At 40.3% G+C, this 17,652-nt stretch overlaps 1 protein-coding gene across 1 annotated transcript in view; it reads left to right on the top strand.

Annotated features, from left to right (window-relative positions):
• park7 (parkinson protein 7) overlaps window positions 1-16,581 on the top strand; it is a 34,858-nt gene extending 18,277 nt beyond the window's left edge. Inside the window, exons 3-6 of the mRNA XM_020513328.2 lie at window positions 4,396-4,455; window positions 6,201-6,270; window positions 14,235-14,321; window positions 15,340-16,581. Coding sequence (XP_020368917.2) covers window positions 4,396-4,455; window positions 6,201-6,270; window positions 14,235-14,321; window positions 15,340-15,494 — 372 coding nt within the window. The 3' untranslated portion in view covers window positions 15,495-16,581. The remainder of the gene's footprint in view (window positions 1-4,395; window positions 4,456-6,200; window positions 6,271-14,234; window positions 14,322-15,339) is intronic.
• The last annotated feature ends 1,071 nt before the right edge of the window (window positions 16,582-17,652 follow it).

Genomic DNA, 17,652 nt, shown 5'->3' with positions numbered 1-17,652 from the left:
ACATTTATTGAATTTGCTGACATTTTTATTTTTAATTCACTTGTGGTACATGAGCATTGCCAGCTGGGCCATGTTTATTGCCTGCCTCTGGTTGCTGGTGGACTGCCTTCTTGAATCACAGCAGTCCATGTGCTAAGGTAGACCCACAATGCTGTTCAAGAGGGACTTCCAGAATTCAGTCCAGCAACCGTGGAGGATGGCGATATATTTCTGAGTCAAAATGGTGAGTGGCTTGGAGGGGATCTTGCAGATGGTAGTGTTCCCATGTATCTAATGTCTTTTCCCTTCTGGTCCTGGGTTTGGAAGGCCCTAAGGATCTTTGGTGAATTTCTGCATTGCATTTTGTAAGTACATACTGCTGAGTGTTGGTGATAGAGGGGCTGACTGTTTTTGGATGTGGTACTATTCAAGTGGCTGCTTTGCCCTGGGTGATGTCAAGCTTCTTTGGTATTGTTGGAGCTGCACTCCATCCAGGCAAGTGTGGAGTATTCCGTGACATTCATGACTTGTGTGTTCTAAATATTGCACAGGCTTTGGGAGATGAATTACTTGCTGCAGTATTCCTAGCCCCGACCTGTACTTGTAGCCACTGTATTTATATGGCTAGTGCAATTTAGTGACAATCCACAGGAAGCTGATGGTGGGGGATTCAGGGATGGTAATGCCGTTAAATGTCAAGGAGTGGTGGTTAGATTGTCTCTTATTGGAAATGGTCATTGGCTGGCATTTGTGTGGCGTATACGTTACTAGCCAGTTATCACCCCAAGCCTGAATATTGTCCAGGTTTTTTTTGCATTTGGACATGGAGTGCTTCAGTACATGAGGAGTTGCGAATGGTGCAGAACATTATGCAATTATTGACAAACATCCCCACTTCTGACCTTATGATGGAGGGAAGGTTCTTGATAAAGCATTTGAAGATTTTTGAGAGTAAAAACTGCAGATGCTGGAGTTGGAGGAATGCAGCAGGCCAGGCAGCATCAGAGGAGCAGGAAAGTTGACCTTTCGGGACCCTTCTTCAGAAAAGACTGTTGAGCCTAGGATACTACACTGAGGAACTCTCTTGCAGAGATGGCCTGAGGCTGAGAAATGTGATCTCCAACAACCACAACCATTTTCCTGCATGCAAGGTATGTCTCCAACCATCGGAGAGTTTTCTCCCTGATTCCCACTGACTCCAGTTTTGTTAGGGCTTCTTGATGCCACACTTGGTCAACTGTGGCCTGATATCAAGGGCTGTCACTTCCACCTCACCTCTGGAGTTCAGCTCTGTTGTTAATGTTTGAGCCAGAGCTGTAATGAGGTCAGGAACTGAGTGGCCCTAGCAGAACTTAAACATCAGCGTGCAGGTTCTTACTGAACAGACACTGCTGCAGCAATTGTGATGCTGGGAACATATGGCAGATGCTCAGATGGATCATTCATTTGATACTTCTGGCTGAATAAGGTTGACTTTCACTCACTGCTGGACTCCGCCATAATTATAGAGGGGCTAATCAATGATTTGCCTCCTCCATTAATTTTTTTAATCATCCACCACCATTTACAACACGATAAGCACTCGTCAATCCGTGCTAATTTCCACTTCATTCATATCTCTAAATGAAACTCTTAGATAGAAATCCAAAGAACTGCGGATGCTGTAAATCAGGAACAAAAACAGAAGTTGCTGGAAAAGCTCAGCAGGTCTGGCAGCATCTGTGAAGAGAAAATCAGAGTTAATGTTTCAGGTCCGGTGACCCTTCCTCCGAACTCTTAGATAATCATTTTAGATCACAATTGTATGAGATTTAGCACATGTTGAGGTAACCCAATAGTAGAGTCAAGATATGTAAGAGTTCTCATTGATGCTCTGTCTCCATTTGGCTTGACGGCCTGTTGGCTGTGTCACAACCGGTTAATTATGTCATATTTTGTAAAGAAGGGGCAAGCTGTCTATAAAAACAGACACAATCCTGCAAAGTTGTCCCCAGACATGATTGTCGTTTTCAACTTGCTGTTAACAAATCCGTTTGTCTGTTTTTTGGCATCTTGGCATTAATCACAAAGGGAGGCATTTTGAATTCAGTAAACCATTGGATGACATATTGGATCCTTTGGAAGATGAGAATTCAAAGCTTCTGAGGAAATAGACTGGAAGTACTCCTCCAGGGCATTCAAGCATAGTTGGTATTGCTTTGAGGAATAAATGAATCATCAAAAGTTAATATAGTAGCCATCTTAAGCTTTCAGTCTTTACAATAAACACTGAGACACCACCTTAAGCAAAACTCCGAGGACCTTTGAGAGACACCGTCAGAGGAAGAAAGATCATTTTCAACAGGGGCTGAAAGGCAAACCATCTAAGGACAACTAGGCTGAACTAGGGCATAAGCAGCTATCCTGATTTTAATTTTCTTTGTTCACACCAGATGTCTGAGGTCCATATATGTTAGTGACTTCCAGAACCAGAAGTCAATGCTGTGAATGATGTCGATGTGCCAGTTGCTGTGCGTGTGCGCTCCTGAGCAACTATGCATGTGCACAGCTGTGCAACTTAGAGAGAACTTTGCCTGCAGGGGCTACAACCCCTAATTTAGTAAAAGCAAAATAAAGGAGACTGTACCCTTCCTCAGAACATGTTCTGTTCAGTTGACCTGCTGTGAACTGTTTGCTAAAACTATACAAGGCACGAGGATACGGTGAACAGTTTTGGTTCCCTTTTTGAAGAAATGATATATGGCATTAGAGGCAAACTAGAGAAGGTTCATTGGGCTCTTAACAGGTATGGAGGGACTGTCTTATGAAGAGAGGTTGAGTAGATTGGGCCTGTACTTGTTGGAATGTAGAAGAATGAGAGGTGACCTAATTGACACATTAAAGATTCTCAAGGAACTTGACAAGATAGATGTAGAAAGATTGTTTCTCATTGAGGGAGAGCTTAGGACCAGAGAGCATAATCTCAGGTAAGGGCTTGCACATTTTAAGACCGAGTTAAGGAAGAATTTCTTCTGATGGTAGTGAATCTGTGGAATTCTTTACTGCAGAGGAATGTAGAGGTTGGGTCATTAAGTATGTTTAAACCTGAGGTAGATGGATTTTTTTTAAACAGTAAGTTAATCAAAAGTTATGGAGGAAAGGCCAGAAAGTGGAGTTGAGGATTATCAGATTAGCCATGACCTCGTTGAATAGAAGAGCAGACTTGATGGGCTGAATGGCCTACTTCTGCTTCTGCTTCTACTTCTACTTCTTACGGCAACCTTATTGAAGCAACCTCCCCGGCTGTTCAACTACATAAGGCATTGGAACCCCTTACCTCGGAATCTTAAAGCTCATTACCAGCCTGCAATAATAGACAGATCTTCCTCCATCTTTATGTATCTTTCAACTGTACCTACTTTAACCTTCTGTATCGGTATTTTAGCTAATTGTCTTTTTTTAAATGCTGATTTTTGAGCAATAAGTTTTGTTATAAAATAGATTTAAACTAACCTTTAATCTCACCCGAGACTAAGGCCTTGCTGTTGGTTATGTCTTAAGTTGGAACGCACACAAAGCTAAAAAGGAAGTTAAATGAGCTATATAAATGCACAGCTCATGGGCCACTCCAGACACACCCAAATTGTTCATGACATTGTGATGCTGAGCTATGTCATCTTCACAGCCTTGAAATATTTCAACAGCACTTTTTTAAATTCGCTTGTGCGATATGAGCTCTGGTGATGAGGCCTGCATTTATTTCCCATTCCCGACCCTGTACACCATCCTAATTCCTGTAAACCCAGATTCCCTGCAGAAATAACAAGCAGCAAAGCTTAGTCTTGGGCATGATCAAAGGTTAGTTTATTTCACAACTATTACTAAAAGTGACAATTAATTTTTGTACCTGTATTTTAGCTAACCGGTACAGTTAAAAGATATTTATTGAGACGAAGGAAGATCATATTGTTGCAGGCTGGTTATTAGCTAGGAGATTCTGAGGTAAAGGGTTTGCCATGGCTTCTGCAGTTGAATAGCTAGAGGTTGCTTCCATAAGACCATAGTAAGACGATAAGAAGAGCACAGGAAGGCCATTCAGCCCCTTGGGTTGGGTCTGCTTTGCTATTCAATGAGATCATTGCTGATCTACCTGCAATGTAGTATACCCATTTGTGGGCTTAGAAACTAGCAGTGTCTGTTTTGAGTTCTGTGTTCTTATGTTTTTTTTTTCTGGCTAAAAATAACCTTTTATTGTTATGATTGGGTTTGAATATTATGAGTTGATTTTTGCAGTGCCTAGGCAAAGCAAAAAACCTCACTAGACAGGACAAAGTCCCGGATCCAAAGCCACGAGCAATGCGGAGCACATTAATCAAATTTGTGTTAGTTGTTTGTTTGAATATTGGCTAACAGCTGGCTTGGTTTTGCTTTTTGCAGGGTCCTTATGATGTGATTATATTACCTGGAGGAAACCTCGGAGCCCAGAACTTAGCTGAGGTGGGTTCAAATAAAAAAAAAGCAGAATTATGAATTTTTGAAAATATGTATCTTGTTCCATAATTTTCTTTGTTACTGTTAGAAAAACTACCTAATGGGTGACATTGTTTCTTGCCCTTTCAATTTGCTTGTTAGGTTTTTTGATCAATGTGGAAATGTAGGCTGTGAGGAGGACACAAGCTATAATGAGTAAGAAAGGGTTAGGTGAGTGGGAAATGAGGTGGAATATATAAGAGCATAATGTGGGGAAGTGTGAAGTTATTTATTTTGCTTACAAGAATAGAAAAGCAGAATATGTTTTGATAGGGTAAAATTTTATACATGTTACTGTTCAGAGGCTTCGGTGTGCTCATACGTTTGAATGTAAAAACTTAGCGTGTAGGTATGTGAAGCAATTAAGGTGAGTGGCATGTTGGAGTACAGAAGTAAGGAAGTCTTGCTATAATTGTACGGGACTTAGTGAGACAACACTTGCAATATCGCGTGCAGTTTTGGTTTCCACTTTAAGGAATGACATATTTGCATTGTAGGTGGCTCAGTTATGATTTCCTACGTTGGTCCCTATCATAGGAAGTATCTGTTCCGGCTGATTTTCTGTTTTCTGTGGAATTTTGAAGAACAAGGGGTGATCTTGATGAAAAATGCAAGGTTCTCAAGGAGGTCGATAGGGTAGACTCAAAGATTGTTCTGACTGGTTAGGGAATCTAAAGCATGGGATAGAGTCTTAAGCTCAGGTGCTGATCAATTTAGAACTGAGATGAGGATAAATTACTTCTGTCAATGGTTGTGCATCTTTGGCATTTTCTACTGTAGAATGTTATAGCTGCTCCATCATTGTCTCTTCCAGTCTTAAAGGTATTCAATGTCTCATGGGAATCTAAGAACATTGGTAAGTGAGTGGGAAAGTGGATTTGAAGCCCAAGTTCAGCCATTATCCTGTTGAAAGGTAGACCAAGCTCAAAGAGCCATATGGTCCATTTCTACTATTTCTTGCGTTCTACAAAAGAAAAAACTTAGATTTATATGGCACCCCTTCAAGTCCCAAGTGTTTTCTAGACAGTTAATTATTTTTGAGGCATAATTACAATTGTGTAGGCAAACAGGTGGACCAAAGATGTGTAAAACAGATGTGCTGAATGATGACACCCTGCTGGGAAATGCTCCAGTGGTGAGTAGTCTGTATACCTAGTGACAACACCAAGCTCTACCTCCCCATTGCTGCTATTTCATACCTGCTCATGAAAACCTCTCTTTGATCACTTGTTGACTTTCTCCGTTTCAACAAAACTGATGTTAACTTTTCGAACCTTTCCTCGTAGCTGAGGTAAACCTGCACCCTTTCAAATGCCATTGAACCATTCTTGGATCTAGGGTCCAGAATTGTCTGCAATGCACCAGCTAAGGACTAATCAGTAACTTATAGAATTCTAGCATGATCTCACTGTTTTTATATTACTTGCCTGAATTTATAAATCCAAGTTACTTTGTTTTTAACCATCTTTATCAATTTGTCTTTTGCACCTTTTTTGAGTTCAGTATATAAATACCAATATCTCTCTGTTCATTTTACATTTTACAACTTTCAGAACAGATTCTTGGAGCATGTTCTCAAGTTCTGCAATGTCATAAAATACAAAATGCAAATTGTCTCCTGACAAGTGAGAAATTTAACTGCCACAGAAACTATTAACTTGCAAATTCACAGTATCCTAATTGAAACTTTACTTTTTTATTTATCTTGCCAGTCTCCAGCTGTAAAGGAAGTGCTGAAGGACCAGGATTGCAGGAATGGTTTGATAGCTGCTATCTGCGCAGGTATGGCTTTTTTGACACATGTAAGTGTAACTCCCTGTGCTCATTTCCCTTGATTTGGTTGAAAACAAGTGACTGGTAGAGCCATACTGACCAGAAAGATTATGTTAATTTGTGACTTTATCCATAGAGTGTTGGAGGTTCTGGAAGTGTCTCAGTACTTCTGGATTATTACAGTAAATAGGGAATCTAAAACATGGACCAGAGTCTTGAGCTCAGGCGCTGATCAATTTAGAACTCAGATGAGGATAAATTACTTCTGTCAGTGGTTGTGCATCTTTGGCGTTTTCTACTGTAGAATGTTTTAATACCAGCTTTTAAGATCTCCTTTTTTTTTGTTTGAGCTGATTAGGAATGACCCTGGGTGTGTAATATTAACCTGCAGTCAGTGCAATGACAGTGCGTTCACATGAAGAATGGACACTTGGATCAAGTACTAGAGGATGACTAATGCTTTGAGAATTTTTTTTATTGCATAGGATGTGGGTGTTGCTGGCTGGGCCAGCATTTGTTGCCCATCTGTATTTGCCCTTGAAATAGGTGGTGAGCTGCTCTCTTGAACTGCTGCAGTTCATAAGTGGGTAGACTCATGGTTCTGTTTGGAAATTCTGGCCTTTATTCCAGTGACTGTGAAGGAAAGGTGGTTATGTGTTCCAAGTGGGATGGTGTGGCTTTGAGGGGAATGTTCAGTTGGTGTTCCCATGCATTTGCTGCACTTGTCTTACAAGGTACCTTGAGTTGCTGCAGTGCATTTTCGGTGTTATACATCTTGCACCCATTTTTGCATTGACAGTGGAGGGATTGAATGTTGAAAGTGAATGGGGGGCCAGTCAAGCAAGCTGCTTTGTCCTAATGGTGTTAAGCTTCTTGAGTGTAAATCATAGATAGATAAAGGGCACGTGCGCATACATACATGTACATTCATATTCCTTGCTGCTGCCATCTATTTGAAGCTACACTTTTCATGCAGCTGCTCCAGTATGGTTTCCAGTCAGTAAAAACCACAGTATGTTAATTCTTGGTGATTTGGCAATGCCATTAAATGTCGCGAAGTGATGGTTAAACTCGCTTTATTGCAGGAAGACGTTGGCAAAATGTGTGGGGCATTTAGAAATTGATACTTAAAGCATGGCTACGGTGTTCTTCAATGTTTTAGATTATTTTTGTTTGTCTAAACCTCAAGATTAATACAGAGAAATGTGGCCCTTGTTAATAAGTGCTTCCATCTTCAAACGGTGGAGGTGGAGCCAGTACCTTACTTTGTGATTTTTAAAAAAAAACATATCTGTGGATGCTGGAAATCGGGAACAAAAACAGAAATTGCTGGAAATACTCAGCAGGTCGAGCAGCATCTGTGGATAGAAAGCAGAATTAATGTTTTGGGTCCAGTGACCCTTCTTCAGAACTGATAATAGCTAGGAAAACGTTGGTATTTATATAGAAGATGGAGTGGAGGGGTAGTAAATGATAGGTGGAGGTAGAGTTCAAAGAGAAAGAAAAACAGTTGGACAGACAAAGGACGAGAATCATAGAGCTATACAGAGGGAAACATGCCCTTCGGCCTAACTCGTCTGTGCTGACCAGAATTCGTAAACTGAACTAGTCCCATTTGCTTGCCTTTGCCCATATCTTCTAGACTTTCCTACCAAGTACCTGTCCGAGTGTTGTAAGTGTACCCACCTCTACCACTTCCTCTGGCACCTGATGCCATGTACGCACCACTATGTGTGAAAAAGTTGCCATTTGGGTCCCTTTTAAATCTTTCCCCTCTCTCCTTAAATCTATGCCCTCTAGTTTTGTACTCCCTACCCTGAGGAAAAGACCCTAGCAATGCACCTTATCTATGCTCTTCATGATTTTATAAACCTCCATAAGGTCATCCCACCAGACTTGTACAATCCGTGGAAAGTAGTTCCAGCCTCTCCTTATAACTCCAACTTTCCAGTCTTGGTAACATCCTTGTAAATTTTTTTTTCACTATTTCCTGTTTTAGTAACATTCTTTTTACAGCAAGGCAACCAGAATTGTACACTGTACTCCAAATGTGGCCTTACCAATATCTTGTAAAGCTGTAACAAGACTTCTCAACTCCTGTACTGGATGCTCTGACCTATGAAGGCAAGCATGCAAAATGCCTTCGCCAATCTGTCTACCAGGGATGCTAGTTCCAAGGAAATATGTGTCTACAGCCCTAAGTCTCTGTTCAACAACACTCCCCCAGGTCCCTACCACTAACTGTAAGTCCTGCCCTGGTTTGTCTTAACAAAATGCAACACTTTGCATTTATCTGAATTAATCTCCGTCTGCCATTCTGAAGGTCAACCTGGGCGAATGGATAGCTGCTAATGGGGACTATTAGTAATTTATGATGGGTTGTGTGTGGTAGCAGCCTATGTGATGACAAGGCCTGGTGTGTGGGGATTAGGCTAAGGATATGGGAGAAGGTGCTCAAGGTCTAAAATTGTTGAATCAATATTAAGACCAGGAGGTTGCGGAGCTCCCAAGCGGAAAATAAGGTGCTCTTCTTCCAGCTTGTGCTGAGCTTCACTGGAACACTGCAGCAAGCCTGAGACGGAGATGTTGTCTAGGGAATACGATAGTGAGTTGAAGTGACTGACAACTGGAAGCTCAGGGTTTTTTTTTGTTTTGTAGAGCACATATTCTGTCCACAGTCACCCAGTCTGTGCTTCGTTTTCCCCACTGCAGAGAAGACTACATTGTGAGCAGCGAATATAGTAGACTAGATTGAGTGAAGAGCAGATAAAAATGCTGCTTCACCTGGAATGTGTTTGGGCCTTAGATAGTGAGGAGGAAGGAAGAAAACGGGCAGATGTTGCACCTTTTGTGATTGCAGGGAAGGTGCTGTGGTGGTGTTGGGAGTGAAGGAGGAGTTGACCAAGATGTCCTGGAAGGAACAGTCCCTGTGGAAGGCTGACAAGGGAAGGGAGGAGAATGTGTCTCGTAGCGGTAACCTGCTGGAGATGGTGGAAATAGTGGCTAGTGATCCTATGGATGTGGATACTGATGGGATGGTAAGTGAGGATGAGAGGGACCCTATAGCTGTTGTGAGAGGAAAGAGAGTGGGTGATGGGTCAGACCTGGCTGAGGGCCTTCAGTCAACCAAAATGCTGGGAAATCCTCAGTTGAAGAAGGTGGACCATTTTGGAGGCCTCCTTGTCGAATTTGGCATCATCAAGACAATGAACTGGAGAACCGGGAAAATGAAATAGTCTGTACAGGAAGCAGGGTGTGAAGTGAACCTTACTGTTGACTTTGAGTAACCTCACATTGCAATATGAGCAGCCTACAGTGTTTTTTCCTGTTTTGCTTTTCCATTTGCAAGATTCAAACCTGCAACACTTGTATGAAGTGCTAGAGTGCCTGTCTAGTTCGTTCATGTTTCTTTAAGCTTTTAAGTGTCTTTGTGGTATCTTTTACTACCCCCATTTGTCTTGTTTGTTAACCACAGTACTTCCTGGGTAAGGTTGCTTAGCATCCATTCTCGAAAGGCTTTAATGGTTTTTCTGAGCACTGCTCCATTCCTGACCACTAAGTGAGGCATGAGACTGAAGAAAAGGGTCATTCCTTGGCCAGTTTTTCTTACTGATGGTCTGACTGAGAGTGTTGGATTCAATTAGATTGAGTTCAAGTATAAACATCAGCCAAGTTTAAAGTTGAACTTACTCCTTCTTGTAGGATTTAGTTTGAAAGGCTGCTGAGCCCAGCGTCTGGGAAATCATTCTCTGGGGATCAGCAAACATGTAATAAGAATTATTGAACCTGGGATGCTACATGAGATCTGTCTTGTGCTGTGTTGCGTGGTTGAATGACCTGTGTGCAATCTTCTGGACTGATGCAAATGGCAACCTATGTGAACAACCAAATGACTCAGCAGTTTTTTGTCCCTCCCACGAGAAGATGCATTGAGACCACTTTATCCCTAACTGATTCCTTATCTGTCTCTTTCCTGGATAAACCTCAAAGCAGAAGCTTTGTTGTAGTCTATGCAAGATGGCATCAGGATGCAGAAAGAGTAAAGGACTATTTGCAAGCAAGCACTGACTCTTTATTTAAAAAATAATTCCAGCTCTTTTCTGTAGATATCTTAAATTCCTGGTCACTTATGCTGCTGCTGAGTTCTTTTTGCTGGGAGATAATAGAGCAGCACAAGGTGATTTTCTGCCTCTAATCAGAGGTACACTTTAAGGAGCATTTGGAAGGATGAGAAAGAAACTTTGGGGCTTTGGCTGCTACAGGTACATTAGGACATGATGCCAACTGCCATTCACCTATTACATTATGTTTAACCGCCTGTAAGTTGTCACCTTGTCAGCTCTGAATGGTTTCTCTTTTCTCCCCACTGAATTTTTAAATGAGCTACATCATGCTTGTTGTTCCTGCATGAATGCCAATCTGGCGGTGTGTGTGTGTGTGTATTTTAATTTATTGCAGTCCTAACCAAAGGCAATGAACTCGTATTTACATGGCATATTTCACGTTGCTTCACATCCATTGATAGGCTTCTTTAAATGTAGTTGCTCAATTGGATGTTCTGTTATGTTGTGCAGTATCTTTAAACTCCAATAATAATTGTTTCTTGAATGTGCAACACAGACAGTGAAAAGACACCTGTACTGCATTGACACCTGCAAAGATGCTCCTTGTATTCACTTCATATTTGTTCTGTTATCTGAATAGAACTCTGGTGTAATAAATCATGTAAGCTTCAACAGATACACTTGGTATAAATAGGCTGTCAGCATCTGAGAAAGTAAATGTGTTCATATTTGGACTGCATATTTCAACCCTCCAAGGTGATAGCTGAGAGGATAAGTAAATGAAACCTCCTTTGTTCTGACCTTCAGAACACTAAACAGCTCTTTCATATGGTTACAGTCACACCAGCATGAATGGATTGTGAAGAAAGATACTGATGTTCTATCGGTTTGCCTTGAAGTCTTTAGACCACCATTGTATACATTTGACACTGCAAAGCAATTTGGCTCTCAAACTTGCAGGCCATGTACATATGATTCTTGTTTATTAAGGGAATCCAGTGCTTGCTTATTGTTTTTTGAGAACAGTGTACTCTTACTGCTATTTTCTTTCTGATGGAAAGGTGGTATTGGTATTTGTATGGTACAAAAATGTGCTTATGTCTAGCTTGCTGCTGTGAATTTTTTAACTTGCTCCCCATCCTAAAAAAAACTATAGGCCATAGATAATAACTGACGGGCGAAGTTTCCACAAATGTAGATAGGAACAAACTATGGTTCAAACATTTCGGTGAACTTTTGCCTGTTAGAGTCATCCAGCATAGAAACAGACCCTTCTGTCCAACCAGTCCACGCTGACCATAATCCCAAACTAAACAAGTCCCACTTGCCTGCTGGCCCATTTCCCTCCAAACCTTTCCTATTCATGTACTTATCCAAATGTCTTTTAAACACTACTCACAACCACCACTTCCTCTGGAAGTTCATTCCACACGTGAATCACCTTCTTGTGGTTTTTTTTTTTTTAGAAAAGAATTGTTCCTTATGTCTTTTTAAAATCTCTCTCCTCTCATCTTAAAAATGTACTCCTTGGCCTTGAAATCCCCAGTCCTTGGGAAAAGATAGCTACCCATTAACTCTATCTATACCCCTCATTATTTTATAAACCTCTATAAGGTCACCTGTCAATCTCCAATGCTCCAGTGAAAAAGTCCCAGCCTATCCAGCTTTTCTTTATAACTCAAACCTTCCATATCTGGCAATGTCCTAGTAAATATCTTCTGAACCCTCTCTAGCTTAATAATATGCTTCCTACAACTGGGCAACCAGAAGTGGATATAGTATTCCAGAAGAGGCCTCACCAAAGACCTGCACAATCACAATCTGACTTCCCAGCTCCTATACTCAAAGGACTGAGCAATGAAGACAAGCATGCCAAATGCTTTTTCAACCACCCTGTCTATCTGTGACACAAACTTCAAAAAACTATGTACACAAACCCCTCGTTCCCTCTGTTCTACATGCTGCCCAAGGCCTTACCATTAATTGTATAAGCCCTACTCTTTGTTGTTGAACCAAAATGCAATACTTTGCATTTATCTAGATTGAACTCCATCTGCGGTTTTTCAGCCCATGGACCCAGTTGATCAAGATCCCTTTGTAATCTTAGAAAACCTTCTTCACTGTCTACAATGCCACCAATTTTGGTGTCATCCGCAAACTTACTAACCATGCCTTCTATATTCTTATCCACATCATTCATAGAAATGACAGACAAAAGAGTACCCAGAACCGATCCCTATGAAACACCGCTGGTGACAGGCCTCCAGTCTGAAAAGCAACTGTCCACCATCACTGTCTCCTGCCACTAAGCCAATTGGATATACAATTGGCAAGCTCACCCTGAATCCCCTGTGACCTAACTTTATTAATTAGTCTACCATGTGGGACCATGTCGAAGGCTTTACAAAAATCCAGGTAAACAAAGTCCACTGCTCTGCCCTCCTCAATCTTCTTGGTAACTTCCTCCAAAACTCAGTCAAGTTTGTGAGACACTATTTTCCTCACAGAAAACCATGCTGACTATCCCTAATCAATTTTTGTCTACATAAATGTCCATAAATTCTATCTTTTTAAAATCGTTACCAACAACCGAAGTCAGACTTACAGGTCTATAGTTCCCCGGTTTCTCCTTACAGCCTTTCTGAAACAAAGATGCAACATTGCCACACTCCAATCATCAGGCACCTCACCCGTAGTTATAGATGATGCAAATATTTTTGCAAGGGCTCTCTCAATTTCTTCCCTTATTTCCCATATCTTCTCGAATGTTGGGTGGAATTGACCTTAAATATTTGGACCTGTGTTTGGAGGCAGCATTTCATTATAAACTCCACCATTTACCAGTGCTTTTAGGACACCACTATAAGATTTGGGGCTACAGTTACCTAAAATACCCAGTCAACTACTTATAAGGTTTATTAAGTAGTAGTACTCTATTGGCTAAATCGACAGAAGTATATAACCTATGACAGTTGAGGAGAGCTCACTGATACTAGAGATCGAACAAAAGGTTGATAGTGTGTTGATGTCAACTTATAATGGAGGCACCCTGCTCTATGGCTGTACTGTTTAGGGGAGTCTTTCCCTGGGTCTTTTTCCACCTTCAGTCTGATGAAGACAGTTACCTGGCAAGCACTGCCCTCTTTAAAAATTACTATTTCTATGAGCAGGTAGTTTTCTGTGTGCTTATTATTATCTTTTTAAACCAATGAGTACAGGACAAGTTTTCAAGATGTCTGGTTATCTACTTCCTCCAGCTTGAGGTCAGTGTTTTTAGTTTATATTGTGCTGAGGATTATCATTTTTCTGAACTTACATAGATGAAGAGATATATAAGGCACAAACCTACCAACTTGGAAATGTCAACATGGAAGCCTGTATTAAGAGACCTTCACATTTCCAAGGATTCTTGTGAATTTCCAAGGGGGGAGAGAAAACTGTTTTGAAGGTGGCATTGTGATATGGATATAAATTCTGAACTAAAATTTCTACACTTGGAAAATGCATAATTTACCGAAGATTCAACTTGTTACAAAACTCATGCTTGTTAGTTCCCAGTCTCTATCAAGAAGGCATTCATTTTCCATTTGCTCTTGAGCTCAGAGAAGTTTATTTCTTCTGTATTTCTTATGTTTATGGTGATTTTTCTTTCAGTGCTAATGTAAACTTTAGGCTGTGAAACTGAGTTACAAAATCTTCAGACCTGCAAGCCTGATTAATCAGTATAGTTACATGCATTCTGTTGTTTAACCAGATGTTTGGTGTCAAGTTGTGCAAAAAGATGCCTTTCAATCTTTATTTTAGAAACAGAAAGTGCTAAAGAAACTCAGCAGGTCTCGTAGCATCTGTGAAGAAAGAAAGAATTAATGTTTTGTGTTCAATAAGATGATTCTTCTGTTTGTTTTGTAGGCCCCACTGCTCTGTTGGCTCATGAAATAGGCTATGGGAAGAAAGTCACAACCCATCCCCTGGCTAAGGATAAAATGATGAATGGAGGTAATGGGTCAGATACTGCTTCATTCTAGTATGCATTTTCTTTTAACAGCCAATCTTCTTGGTAACTTCCTCAAAACTCAGTCAAGTTTGTGAGACACTATTTTCCTCACACAAAACCATGCTGACTATCCCCAATCAATCTTGATCAAATTTTCATGTTGGTGAGTCCTATTTATTTTAATGCTGTATTTAAATTAATGGGATTAATTAATGAAATCTCCTATTAAGGTCTTGAAGGCATTTAACTTCCTGTCAGAGTTCAGCACTTCGGCTTTTGTGTGCTCAGCTGGTTAAAGTAATGGCAGCGCTACACAGACCAGGAAGCTTCCAAGCTCGATGCCGGGTCTTGCAGAATTTGTGAAACTCAGCTGGGTGGTAGTAAAGTGTTTTTTTTTTTTAAATTAATTCATGGGATCTGGGTGTCGCTGTCTGGTCCAGCATTAATGGCCCGTTGCTAGTTGCCCTTGAGAAGGCGGTAAGCTGTCTTCCTGAAGTGCTGCTGTATTTCACTTGGCTCTCCACTGGGGGAGTAGTCTAGAAAATTGGCCTGCTTTTCTCCTGCTCCTGCTTACTATTGGAGACTTCCGACTGAAAAATGGTTTTTTGGTTGTGCACGATAAACTTTGCTGTGGCTTCTCCTCCATCTTGCATGTTCCTTCTAAGGAACGCCTTTCTGCTTTGGTCTTATGGTTTTGAAGAATTAATTTGATCTTCAATGCCAAAAGCTGTGTGAATCCAGTTGAAGTCTACTTTTTTTTTGTTTTTGAATGCAATTTTCATAAACCTAAGTGTTGCAGCAATAATGTGTTAAATGTCTGAACTCAAACTAGTTGATATCTGGATAAACTGAATGGATTACTCTAAGTGAAGTAGATGGAATCACAATGTTATCCCAAGATGTTGAAAATATCTTTGATAAAAGTACAATCAATCTTGTCTCGTCACCATTACCCATAGCTTTATTAGTACTGTAGCAGTACTGTTAAATGCTTGCTCTGCCTTGTTTATTCCCTTTCAGATCATTATATTTACTCTGAAGCTCGTGTGCAGATAGATGGGAACATCCTTACCAGCAGGGGACCTGGCACCAGCTTCGAATTTGGCCTTGCAATTATTGAAACGCTTCTTGGAAAAGAGATGGCAGACAAGGTTAAAGCTCCTTTGGTCCTGTGAAACTGCCAACTTCTGCGAACTGCTGTTGCGGACGGAGATGGGGATGGCGTGGTGGGAAAGGAAGAAATAAGCTGAATTAATTGGGGACTTGCTGCTTAGAAAACCATCTTCCATAAGTAGAGCCAATATGCCTTGTGGAAATTGACTTTAATCATCTTTAAGCATCTTCAAAGTAAATGTTACTGAATTAGACCAACTTGCAAGATTTAAATCCTGATGATATTTAATTACTGATAGGAATTGGCTTCCAGAATTTCTGCACATTCAGGATTTGTTAAAGTTTTAATCTTTCCCTTTGTTCTGCTCTGAATTGAACAACTGAAGTGTGAATTTAACCTGAATTCCTGTAATTGAATTTGGAGCAGAAGGCCCTTCTGTATTCAGTACCAATAACATGCATCTTTTCCACATCCCACACCTCTCCAAGTATATCTTCTTTTTGAACACTATTATTGCCTTTGTAACATCTATATTCTTTTGAAGCAGGAAAATTTAAAAAAAAATCAGCATACTTGTCACACTACCACAGTAGTATTCTCAAAAGGAACGTGTTCTTTAGTTACTGCCTTGCATTTGGTACAGCTTTTTTGAATGCCTTTTTGCAACGTTTCCACTTTTTCTCAGCTGACAGCCTCGTGTAGGTCAGGAATCACTCTTTTTCTATCATAATAACTTTGTGCTGAGGGCCTTTGTAAGTTCCTGAAGACTGAGATGCATGTTTTATAAATAATACCTTGGGAATTGATCTGCAGTTGGCATTTAGCCACTGTACAGTGACATTGTAACAAATACTAATTAAGCAGGTGATTAGGCTGCCTGTTCAAAGACCTGTTGAAGCAAAGCACCGTGAATATCTCCCATGTACTTTCTGTAAATGTTTGATTGTTTAGATGAAGATGTGAGATTATAGTTAAAATTCCACAAGCTATTGCTTGTGAAACCCACCTGTCCAGTTCTGTAATACAGCCTTTGAGTGGACGTTACATAAAACTAGGTTTTGTTGAATTTTTAGAAAAATACCACAAATCTGTCTGATATCAGTAGTGGCTTTTCTTTACTGCAGCAACAAATAAAATCAGTGTCTGGATATTGGTGTGCATTTATTCCTCCTGGAGTGGTGATAGGTTTTAGCATGTTAAAACCGAATATGCTCGTTAACTTTGTGGTGATTTTCATTTTGCATGGGTACCTTGTGAATTGTGGAGTTCAGTATGCTCTTGTATGTGAAACCTGAAGAACAATGACATAGTTAATTTTACTTCAGGGATTACTTTGGAAATAATAATTATTTACATTTTGCATGTTTCATACTTGTACTTCCATGATTCTAAGTTGCCCATTCTCCCAGATGAGTGTTTCTTTAAGGAGCCGCTTTTTCACTGAGTGTGAATATGTGGAAATATTTTCATTCCAAATTTGATGAATTAGTTAGCATATCAAATCCTTATGCAGATGCGCTGTTATATCAAGAAAGGGACCGTTTATGTATTTCAAATAATTCTTGTGATTGAAAGAAAAATCTTATTGATGGATGCCTGAAGTTTTTAAAAATAATTGTCCCATGAGTAATTGCATTTTGTGATGCAAAAATCTATCAAGCATAAAGGAATGTTACCTAATCTATTTGTTATATTCCTGGCAAATTAATCATTCTTCATTTGGCGTTAGAGAGGCCTATAAATACATCACTACTGTTGAACTGTGATAGTGAACAGTTTATCATACAACAAATTTTCTCTCTGCAAATTGTGGAAGAAGGGGATTGTTTTCATTCTATTTTCCACCCTTTTTTTGTTTCTAAAATCACTGATTATTTGCTGCAGTATGGTTTCATTGATTCCTTCTGAGTTTCATCTGGTACCTCAAGTGATCATTCTCCATGCAAGATGGTGATTGGTGATATTTCTTCTTTCGGAGTAGGGGGGAACAAAGACTAAGATGAGCAACCGGTGCTATATAGAACATAAGAATTTGGAGCAGGAGCAGGAGTAGGCAATTCGGCCCCTTGAGCCTGCCTTGTCATTCCATCACCCTTCAGCCATTACTAATTAAAAATCTGTGGGTGTATCCCAAATTTACTCAGTATCCTGGCATTCACAACATTCTAGGGTAATGAATTCGAGATTCATGACCCTTTTGAGAGAAGTGTTTCCTCCTC

This window comes from Rhincodon typus, chromosome 31, assembly GCF_021869965.1.
Source record: "Rhincodon typus isolate 14 chromosome 31, sRhiTyp1.1, whole genome shotgun sequence".
Taxonomy (NCBI): domain Eukaryota; kingdom Metazoa; phylum Chordata; class Chondrichthyes; order Orectolobiformes; family Rhincodontidae; genus Rhincodon; species Rhincodon typus.
The sequence above is the reverse complement of the archived record's forward strand: the minus strand, read 5'-3'. Positions and strand labels throughout refer to the sequence as shown.